General features: G+C 35.9%; 1 protein-coding gene across 5 annotated transcripts in view; it reads left to right on the top strand.

Moving 5' to 3' along the window:
- ATRNL1 (attractin like 1) overlaps positions 1-12,118 on the top strand; it is a 513,588-nt gene that overhangs the window by 124,021 nt on the left and 377,449 nt on the right. For all 5 annotated transcript variants that reach the window (XM_030487970.1, XM_030487973.1, XM_030487971.1 and 2 more), the window contains exons 16-18: positions 3,539-3,752; positions 5,446-5,634; positions 10,592-10,810. In XM_030487970.1, coding sequence (XP_030343830.1) covers positions 3,539-3,752; positions 5,446-5,634; positions 10,592-10,810 — 622 coding nt within the window. The remainder of the gene's footprint in view (positions 1-3,538; positions 3,753-5,445; positions 5,635-10,591; positions 10,811-12,118) is intronic.

Below are 12,118 nucleotides of genomic sequence, written 5' to 3' on the forward strand. Positions count from 1 at the left end.
GGAGCTTTTCCTTCTTCCTCAAATAGAAGAGGAACTGATTCTGATTGCAGGTTCCTTTTCAACTCTGAATCTGAACAACTTGCTAAGTGCCAAATACAGTGAGGATAGGATAGGTTTCTCCATTGTGGATTTTGGACGTTTTGAAAGTATACATTCATCAAGGCCTTGAGAAAGAAAGAACAAGTCTTCATGAGTAAGGAGTAACTTTCTTCCCACATATATGTTGAGCAAAGATCGTCTGACCTTCCAATAAAGAAGTTGGTATTCTTGAGAAGAAAAAAACAGACATATTTGGGGCTTGTCAGCAATTTTTTTTTTCCTGAGATGAAGAGTAGATTTGTACCATGTTTTTCACCCACCTGGCTTGATAACAGTATTTTTCAAGAGGCATGGAAACTAGACTCTTATATCAGTGAGTTCTGTGTACAGCGAACAGGCAGTCTGGTTTCCTTCCTGTCTGATCCTCTTCAGAAGTATCTTTGGCAAGATATTCAAAGTAAAGGAATCAGTTTCCTACATTCATTTTGCATTAAATGAAACAACCATAGAGATCAAGTGAAGGGTGTTCAACTCTCGTTATTTTTAAGCCTGAAGAAGAAACTGGATTGGTGTTCTCAGTCGGCACCTTTGCAGTCCCTCAGTTGCTTCAAATACTTTGAGACTCCCAGCTATTATGACTGAATCTGTCATCGGTTTGAAAGATGAGGACTAGATCTATGCTTTCTTTAGTGAAGAAATCAGCTTGATAGTCACAGCACACTGGTGGCTCTAGGTGTCACAGCTGGACCTTCCTGAATTCTTTATTCACTATTTGTTTTTTCCTGTTGGCTTTCTTGCAGTGCAGTAGCATTCATTTTTGCTGATAAGCTTTGGTGATATCAACATGCCGTCTGCTATTGCCAGCAGTCTTCAGTCCACCGCATCATAGAATCAACGCCACAAAATCGAATATGTGCTTTAAGCATGTCCTTTGAGCATTTTGGTGGCCTACTTCTCAGTTATTTACCATATTTTAATCAAATGATTAAACATAATTTGATTTTTGGATAATCTGTTTTGGATAATCTGTTTTGGGCATCCTAACAAGCATGCCCAGAGCAGCTTAAGTGAGGCTGCAAGGTAATAGCTTTGATGGTGTGTGTTTGATAGCATGCTAATCAGTGTTCAGGTCTGATGTCTTACACTACCAAAGAGCCAAAGATGGTACATCTGGAATTTGAGATATCTGTAAGTTGTCCAGATATTACAGCTAGTAAGAAAGATGATGACTACAGTATGTGTTGCTTTTGCTAGCAGTGTTTTGTTTCAGGGGTGTTGCTTTATCTCCTAAGGCTGCTCTGGCTTGCATCCTACCTGGGACTTTGTCATCATTAAAGGGGTTCTGAGACACTCTCCTACTTCAAATAGAAGAGTTTCTCTCCAAATGTCACTGCTGCACTGTCAGTTTTTATTATTGGCCTGACATACTTTTCAGCATAGCCGGAATAGGATCTCTGCTTTCTATATACCGATGCTGAGAATTATTTGGCAGTGCAGTTGAAACAGTAATATGTTGAAGGTTCTCTTGGCTAGAATTCCTCAGCCTTAAAGTAGGCCTTTAGGGTTGGTTTAGGTCTGTATTTGTCAGCAATTTATCCTGCCTAAGCCCCTGACATTTTTCATATGTGCCTGGTGTGCATGTTTAGCATTCTACAGAGAGATGTCTAGAGACAAGCATAAGTATCTAAGGTTTTTTAATGCATGCAGACCACGTACATATACAGCAGTCTAGGCAACTAAATAACAAATAAGACAACAGATGTGTTAGCTACCACTTTCCAGATGCCCAAGTTCCACTTTCACTGCTTGAATCATGTTCTTTCTGGAATCCAGGATGTGGGAGCTCTCACAGACACCTGGAAAGTTTGTCACCTGGGGTAGCAATGAAGTTATAAAGTAAATACAGAAGTAAGATGCAAAAGTGGGCAGTGGTACTTCTGCTGGATGTTCTTGTTGCTGTCCAAGTCTCCCGGAGTGCATCACTGGTAATGGAATGGAACTCATTAATTTTCTAGTTTAAGTTTTTCTTGCAGCTGTCTCTTAGTTGCAGTAGCAATTTCTGTTTCATCATGCTGCCAACTGATAGGACAGAAGGAAAGAGTGTAGGGAATACATTTTAGGAATGTCAGGAATACCGATTATCTACCTACTAAGGTTTTTTTTTTTTTAAGTATTACCACTGCTATTTCTGAAGCAAAAGTCATAATCCTTCATATTTCAGTTTGGTCTAGTGAGGCAGGGGAAAAAGAGGAATGCTCTAATTAGGTGTAAGAAAGAGCTCTGAAAGATCTTGCAGTTGTGGATTACACCTGAATGGGTGAAGAAAGATGTGAGATCAAAGAGGAAAGATCTCTCAGAGAGACGATGGCAGTGACTCTTGGTTTGCTTGTGAAATAGCACATAGAACTTGAACTACAGTGGGTTCCTTTTAGGTACTTTATAGTGTTTTACTTACCTTGGCATGTAAATTAAATCAGTCAAGAACCTTATTCACAATCAGATCAACATCTCTACTGGTAACATCTGTCCTTGGCCCAATGCAGATGGCTGGGTTGTTTGTACTCTGGTATTCACCTACTACCACATACTTGTCACAGCTGTAGTCTGTCTCTGCTCATTGTTAAACTGGGGTTAATTGAAACTGACAGCATAGAGATTATGTGAGGAAAAGTGTTTATTTTCAGTATCTTGGGATTTTTACTGTGATGGGAGCAAGCAATGTAGATTTATCCTGAAACAAGCAAAGGCCTTTATTCCTCAAAATCTGTCTTTTCTCTTGGTAATTGTATAAAGAAGAAATTACAAAAACTAGTAGAATTTTTGATGTTATTTTACTAACACATTCGAAATATTTTTTGAGAATTAATGCTTTTTATAGTTTTTAGGCTAGTTTTTTTAATAGCTTAGAAATCAATAATAAAAGTATATTCAGTGTGTATTGAATGGCATTGGAGTTGTGAATGTGCTACTTGCATCTCTGTCTTTGAATTGCCTAAAGATGTTGATCAGTATCAGCAATACAGATTTTAGAGGACGGATTATTTATCCTGTTTTTTCCTGAACTGTGATGTCCGTGAATTGCTGTTATGTGTATTTATTATCTACATTGGCCTAGAAATTAGTAATCTGTATAGCAACTGCTGGGAAAAAAAAAAAAAACCCAACAGTTTTATTATGACCAATTGGACTGTTTTCTGACTCTATGTCAAATGATAGTAATTAGAATTGACTTTGAGCAGTACAGACAGAGATTTTGGGTAGAACAGAAGCATATAGTGGGTAGGGGTTTTTATTGTTTTGGGGGGTGCATTTCAGCAAGGTAGAACAATTAAGATAACTATGGACAATGATTAGATGGCAAAGTGAGAAAAGAACATGGTGAATTCTCTCAAAATGTGAAGTTGTTACTGCTGAGCTATAGTTTGAAATGTTTTAACAGCAACAAAAAAAGGCCATTGAACTAATTATCTCCTTTTCTTATTTTCATTCTGATTTATAGAAAATTTCACCTTGGGTAGGTTTACGCAAGATCAACATCTCCTACTGGGGATGGGATGACATGTCTCCTTTTACCAATACAACTCTGCAGTGGCTTCCTGGAGAGCCAAATGACTCTGGCTTCTGTGCGTATCTAGAAAGAGCAGAGGTGGCAGGGCTGAAAGCAAATCCATGCACTGCAATGGCAGATGGTCTTGTGTGTGAAAAACCTGTCGGTAAGCAATCTCTTATACTCAGTTACTGTCATGATTAGCAAGCTGTTTGGGTTTTCATTTGGTTAAGAGAGATTTTTGGACAATTTAGATTAAATAATTACGAAAAAGATATTTTTTAAAAATATGGAGCTTTACTGTAGAAAACAAATAATATTCCTAAAGCAGCAAATATTGATGTGTGAATTAGTTTACATGGCTTAGTTTACATTACCCCAGAAGTCTTATAAGTTGCTTCTAAATCAGTAGTAGTCAGTGACAACAGTGATTGTAGTTTGAAAGTGGAGATGTTCAACAAGGCTGATGTTTTCTTTCCGAACCTCACTGAATATTATTCAACATTTTACTGATCTGAAAGGCTGACAAACCCAAAATTCTTATTTCTGTCTTTTAGGTTTGTTTGTGTATGAAGATGACTATAGCATATAATCACTAGGCAGTTCAAATTAGTGTTTTCATGCTCTGATTGTCCTATGTTTCTCATCGTAGCTGTGGCGTTGAGCATATGAAGTTCTTTAAATTTCCCCTTCAGATTTGTTTTGTGCATTGTTTGTGCAAAACTGGAAAATAGCTGCATTGTTGGTGTGTTGGGAAGACTGCCTGTCAATCTGATGGTGTTGCTGTGAAATTGTCCAAGTTGTTAACCTGCGTAACGGAAGTGTGATCTTACCAATTCTTTATTCTCTTAGAAGCGGTTCCAAATAGTAATGTCATTGCAAAGTATATATTGTACGCTTGTTGCTACTGCCATCTGTATTTCCTAAAAATTGTATTTTTCACAGTATTCTTAATATATCAGCAGATGACGAACGGTTTGAGAACTTGGCTGGTGTTGAATATGAATCACTAATATACAGAACTATGTCAGTATATAGGATGTCAATATATAGCTTGCTCCCAATGTTTCACAAGGCTGTTCTGCATGGAAAATATAGTGCAATGTATACTTTTGTGTTCCTACCTAAGAATTACTATACTCTTGTTCTGGTACACGTAACAGTTCTATTTTAAAGTGAAGAAGAAATTGGGAGTTAGGGTTTAAAAGCTCTTTTTGTGTGTTATGAATTTCTGAGATGCATAGACCATTAACCCAGTCGGAATGTGATCTCTCGTAGAGAAAACCAAAAATCTCCAAACCTGAAAAACCCCAACCAACTAAAAGAAAACCCCTCCAAACCAAATCTGTTCTGCATTGAACAGTGTTCCTTTTATTACTTTCCCTTTGGATTCTAGTGACTTTCATATGTACACTGTATGGCAAAATTTTGAGGGGATAAGTCAGTCATAAGTGGAGTATTTTTTTCTTATACACTGTTAAACTAATGAGAACGATAGACTCAGAACTTTACTGTACTTGTTATAAGAGTTTGAGATGTATTTTATGTCATGTGTGTGCAAGTAAGCAACTAAGCTGACATTACCAATCAATGAATATTAAATTAAGTATATAGACAAAATTCCTGTGGAAAGTTTCAAATGGACTCTTAGAGCTATAGTGTGACTCACACTGAGTATTTCTTAATAATTTTATAAAACTTTATTATAGTTATATACTGCAACATAAGTTTGGATGAAAATATTCCTATTTAAGGATACAACCACTTTCACTTTAACAAGAGTTGTTCTAATGGAACATAATCATTACAGGAGATTGAACCTGTGTTCAAAATTATAAATGTTTGTGATTCTTTTCCAGTCAGTCCCAACCAGAATGCCAGACCCTGCAAAAAGCCATGCTCCTTGCGAACAACGTGTTCTAACTGCACGAGTAATGGTATGGAATGTATGTGGTGTAGCAGCACAAAACGATGTGTTGACTCAAACGCCTATATAATTTCCTTCCCATATGGACAGTGTCTAGAATGGCAAACTGCCACATGCTCCCGTGAGTATTTTAATGAACATTCATCCTATTAAATATACTTCTGTATTTTTTGCCACTCGAAAGAGCATCTCGATGAGTAGGATTCAGTGCTTTCACTGAAGATAAAAATAATTTTAAATGAATGAATTATAAGCTACTTGTGTGAGCAGCCAATACTCTGTATGTATTTTCTAGATACAGATAAAATATTGGCAATTCTTTTCTGATGAAACATATTTAGTCTTTTGAAACAGTAAAAAGTGCTTATTGTGTTCAGATAAACTGAAAATACCAGGATTGTTTGTATGACCAGTGTTAGGGTGTCAAACAATGGCCATGACACCATTATTGGAACATAATAGTATTAAAATTAGATAAATAACATATAGAACTTAGACTTATACAACATTAAGGAATTAAAATATGATGAGGTGAATTCAGTGTTTTTAAGATTGTTTTATTTTATCAGATTCAAAGTAGTACATTTTCTTATCATGCAAAAATGAAAACAATGTTATAATCATGATAGTAATAGTCTTGAATATTGTAACACAGATATAAACCAAATGGTTTTGGTCTTTCTTAGATTCTTCTCACTTGCCAATGCTGATTATTAACCCTTGCAGTTTATCCTCTCCATGGAAATAGAAAGAATTCTGTTAGGCCATCAGGCAGGTAAAGGATGTGCAGGAAACTTTTTTGTCCTGTGTGATCAGACTGGATCAGGCTGTATTAGTGTTCAAGGTTGCTCATTTCATCCTTTTGAGATAAAAGGCAGGTGATTTCTTACTTTGTCAAGGAGTAAAGGTACTTCCCAGATGTCCCCTTTGGAAGCACATTTCATCAGAAATTGATACAATGCTTCTTTAGGAGAATAAGAAACCTGCTCACTGTACCTTTCAGTGTACCATTCAGCTAGAGCTACTTCTTTCCAAGTTTTTAGTGACTGGACCTGTTAAGTTCAGCACCATGCACTTCCAGTGTATATCAGTAGCATAATTCAGGTAGATGCTGGAGCAAGCTGCCTGGTGCCTTAGATTCTTGTCTCAGTCATAGTTTATTTAGAACAATTCTTCATTCACCTTCCTATAGAAGACTGGTTCTTAGTATTTTCACCATCTTCAGGATTTGATTCAAATGTTTTCTACCTGTCCAGTGGGACCCAAACTCAATATATAGGTCTTCTGAAGTGTACTGTTGAACTCTCATTGTCGCTTTTCTCTGTGAGAGTGTTTTTCTAGTAACTTCCAACTTCCTTTCCCTTTTTTTGGTATCAACATCTCTGGAACATTTTATTTCTGGATATGTTGTGGCAGGATTAATGATGTTGACAATAAGAAGCAACTTGCTTCAGGGTTGTAATTAGATCATGATTCTGTTTAATAGATTATGGATACAAATACAAAATAATACAAAAGGTAGTTACTTGCTTTCACCTAAGCCTTAGGAAAATGTTAAGTAAGATTCTGCCATGTCTGTAATAGGAACCATTGATATATTCTTATTTTTGTAGAAAAGAATGGCTATATGTACCAGCCTCCTACATATATCTGAGTTAAAGGAAAATAAGGCATAGGAAAATTTTTCTTTCAGGTAAAACTGGCAGAGAGCCTTTGTTGCTCTTAATTGAGATTCCTTTTTCTTCCCTAGTAATTGTAGAATATAATGAAGCCATACAATGTTGATCTGTTCTGCTAAATTTTATGCTTATTTAGTAAATTTCTGATGTTAATACAGATTCTAGTGCCCAGGCTCAGTGTGGACTAAAAGTGTTCCTTGAGTCCTTACATCCTCTAAACCCAGCCATCAGCCCATGTTTGGTCTAAAAATAAAGAAATAATAGGGCAGTTAATCTCTTGTCACGTATATTTAGGACAATAATACCGTGATTATGTAAAGATTTCTCACTCATAACAGTTCAATAAACCTTTTTTTCACTCCAGTAAGGAGTCAAGTTTGCAACTTCTAAAATAATGATAGTGTGTTGTGGCATAAGATAAGCAGATTGAAACTTTGGAGATAATATTGACAGAACGCCTAAGAATGATGCTTAGCTTTTTAAAATAGCTTGTATTATGTCAGCCTGAACTTTTAATTCTGTTTTTGTTTGCACATCATGCGGATTGAGTTTGTTTGCAGAACACAAGAAATTGTTCTTAATGTAATTGTCACTTCTGTCAGTTGTGTAAAAGTTTATATTAAATAAGGCAAACAGGATTTGCTATACACTAGTTCATCATTATGTAAAGGCAGTTTTGTGTGAAAATTTATTTTCTATTCAACAAATTAAACCAAAACAAACATAAAACCACAATTGTGTGTCCGTAAGCAAGTGGTTTTTTCCAGAGTTTTAAAGTTTTAGATATTTTGCATTTAACCAAGAAAATGACTGTCCAAATGAAAGATAGTTCAGACATTGTTTTACTATGAATGACTTGAAAACTTTGTTGGATAGATATAACATTATTGCTGCTGAGGTAATGAAGTATTAGGTGGATTGTTTTATCAAAGGGTAGTGTTTCTACTTACTTGAAGAATGGAATGTAACTATACCTTTAAAAAAAACAACTGTTTTAATTTTCTTTTTACTTGATTAATGAGGTTTTGGACTTTTTACTCTGAATGAAAGAAAAATTTCACACAAGCATGTATGATTTCAAAGAAAAAATATAACAGCTGAGAACTTCACATTCATTTTCACAACTTGGCATTAAAATGAAGAACGCTGTTTTATTGGTGACATTTTGTCATTTTAATACCTGCTTGCCAAAAAGTTGCATTCCACTTTTTCCCCACATCTTCCATCCATTATGGCTTTTGATTGAATAGCTGACAGTTGAGCAATCTTGGACCTCCTCTAGAATTTCAAAACAGGAAAAAAATTTCTACTTGAATGTTCTCTGCTTCCATAAACAATAACTTCTCTGCTCTCCTCAGCGTTTCAGCTGAATGCCACTGCAGACATTATCTGAGGATTTTCACTTTTGGTTCTCTCTTATCTTCTGTGAAGATGGTGCAGCTGATACTTCAGAGCTGTTTTCTCCTAGCTTCATAAATAACAGCATGAGAATTGTTTGGATTACTTACAGTGCATCTCTGAAAGGGCAAGCCAGCCAGTACAGAATGGTGGTCTTTGATTTCCTGTTGATCTTCTAATGTATTCAAAACAACATTTGTATCATTCAGCTTCAGGTCTGATGTAAAACTGATCTTTCACATGATAGATGTTGATTTCCAAGAACAGTTGGGCTACCCCCACCCCTTTTTTTTCCGTATTTGGGTAACTTGAAACACTTCTTCCTATTTGAATTCTTCCGAGTCTAGTGATACAAGAGCTCATGCTCCACCTTTCTGCACTGTAGAATTCCTTTTGAGATCACATTCAAGTTCTTAACTGCCTGATTTCTTGATATCTGCATGTATCTTTAAACTGCTGGAGTATATTTTTTCTGTGACAACTTTCATTAATTTTAAACAATTTTAATAATTGTTGAAGTCCCAGTAGCTACTTTTATTCTGCTGTCAGTTGATTTAGTTGGAAGCAAAATTGTTCTGCTTAGTGTACCCTTTATAACATGGATTCAGGTATTGCTTTTATGGAGTTGAGTGGTCCAGATAGCTAAGAACATTAGTGGATATAGTGTCCTGGCTGCAGCTGAACCAAATTGAGAGGTTACACTCAGATAGAAGCCATTTGAGCGTCCTCCAAAGAAAACCCCACATATCTTTCAACTTCTTTCTTCCTGGCAGGATCTTCCTGCAGTTTGTGTATGCTTTTAAAATTTATGTTTTTAAGTGTCCACAAACATAATGTGACAAGACACAGGGACCCGTAGTGATCAATGTTCAAATGATTCCAATGTTCATTTGATTGAGTGTTCTAGCATTGATTTAAAAAACTTTAAGATGTAGCAGGAAGAGCTCAAATGAACTTGTGAACTCTAATGGTGTTCCTGAAGATACTAAATTGTTAATTTCTTATTAGTAAGAAATGGCAGTAACTTCAGCATAGTAATTTCATTTGGTTCTAAACAGGTTTGAAATATGAGGCAGCCCATTTCATGGGAAATTAAATAATTTAAACATAGGAGAATATAAAAGATCTAGGGGGAGATTTGATTTTTTTAGTATGCAAATTAAAATGCTGATTTACTCTTAACAGATGAAACTCTTAAGATATAGTTCAATTAAATGGGATGGATTTGTGACTTGCAGCTTAAGATCCTTAAATTTTGGAAAGATGTGTACTATGTTAACTTGTTTCAGAAGTTCTATGTGAGAAAATTGGGTCGTATTTGTAGATGAATACTTGGCTGTGATCCCCAGATACTTTGTATACCCAAAAAATTTTAGTTTGAATTATGGGTTTAAACTTAACTAGGGGAAGTTCAGGTTAGGTATAAGGAAAAGTTCTTTAATATGAGGGTGGTGAGGCACTGGAACAGGTTGCCCAAAGAAGTGGTAAATGCTCCATCCCTGGCAGTGTTCAAGGCCAGGCTGGACAGATCCTTGGGTGACATGGTCTAGTGTGAGGTGTCCCTGCCCATGGCAGGGGGGTTTGGAACTTGATGATCCTAAGGTCCTTTCCAACCCTAATCATTCTATGATTCTATGAGCTATCATAATTTTTGGATTATTATTATCACTCTTATTTATATTATTGACCTTGTCTAGATTTCTAGTTTTCCTGTGGGAAGGGTTGCTTTTGTCAATAAAATTAATATATGCGTACCAAAATATATATCAATACTAAGAGCATAATGTATATTTTATCATGGTATTTAATGAAGATATGTAATATTATTGTTCTGCTTCATTATTTTTGTTGATTTGAGATCTTTGGTTTTGCATTGTGGTGTAACAAAAACCTGCCATGTATTTTATGATCTTTGAAGAAGTGCAACTTTTAAAGAAAATGGTAATACTCTTACTACTATTACCAAAACCCCTTCTTGCATTAATTTTCCCTGTAACACAGCTCAAAACTGCTCTGGACTGAGGACATGTGGGCAGTGTTTGGAACAGCCTGGATGTGGATGGTGTAACGATCCCAGTAACACTGGAAAAGGGCAATGTTTGGAAGGATCATCAAGAGGCCCAATGAAGGCTGTAGGCATGCACTCTAATGAAATGGTGCTTGATGCTAGTCTTTGTCCAAAAGAGAAAAATTATGAGTGGTCTTTCATCCACTGTCCAGGTAAGGCCTGCTTCCATTCTTTCTTTCATATGAAATAAGAAATGTTTCTCTGTTTAAGTATGCTAAATTAACATAATTATTTTGGGTAACACAAATAACATTTGCATGAGGGGTTTGTTTTTCCAGAATATTTCCTAAATATAGAGTTTGTTAGCCTCTGTTTACTGGGCACAACTGTGCTTCCTGTCATGCAGGCTCACATGTGACATTTAGTGCAAATATTTTAATCAAAACTGCTATTTTTTTTCTTTTTTTTTTTTTTTGTAAATAAGTTTTCACATATCCCATCCTTCTACTTTTTCAAATCCAACAATATGAATTTGCTCCAGCTCTTGCTTTCTTCTGGCTTCTGTATCCATCAAAGAAGAATTCACCTAGGGAGAAATTATCTATAGGCAACTGATCAATCTACTGCTGATGGCCAGGAGCCGTGAGCTTCCTGCATCCCTGCTGCTCCTGCAGAAGTCCAGCTGGCTGTGAGAATAGGGGGCTGCAAGTCTCTGAGCTGTGCTTCCCATCTACCTCTTTCACATTTGGTATAAATAGAATGTATGTTTTTATCATCTTAAAGACAATCTCTGAAGTCTAAATTTAAGCCACACCGATATGATTGTAGTATTTTAATTTAATCGTTGAAAAGTAAGCAAGATGTCAGGTGCTTTAAGAGGGTGGAAGCTGAGCTGGTACAGCTCAAATCCTGAAAGCAGCGTGAGAAAGCAGTAGTGCAGGCAAAAGAAAAGCCCACTGGGGAGTTTGACAGACCTGCAGCGTAATTTACAAGAAATAATACCATTTAAAAACTTTTTTTTAGAATAAATGGTGTAATTGTGCTAAAGGCATTTTTCCAGCAAGTGTTCCTACTGCTGATAAATTTGGAAGCTAGAGCTTCTCTAGGATCAGAACTTTTATGGGTACATGCAGCTATGTTTGTTTGCTCTTCTGGGTACTTTTTTCATGAGTATATTCTCTATGTGTGTGTGCATATGTGTATATATGTGTGCTAATATATATATTTATATGTAGCTGTATTGCTATATTATTTGGAAAGCAGAATCTCTGAAGAAAGTTTTATTTTGGTAACTTTTGTTTTTTATGCAGACATAGAGAGCAGATATTTTTTAAAGTTTTAGAATGATGAAGTGAAATGTAAAGCCAGGTGAGCACTGTTCAATGGCCTATGTTAAAACTCAAAACCTCCAAATTACCTAATACCATTTCCTGAACACAGAAGCCTCTAGTAAATTCCTGGAAATACAAATACATTTCCATACATTACATTGTATGGAAACTTCAGTACTTACTCTATAA

This window comes from Strigops habroptila, chromosome 5 (genome assembly GCF_004027225.2).
Source record: "Strigops habroptila isolate Jane chromosome 5, bStrHab1.2.pri, whole genome shotgun sequence".
NCBI lineage: Eukaryota > Metazoa > Chordata > Aves > Psittaciformes > Psittacidae > Strigops > Strigops habroptila.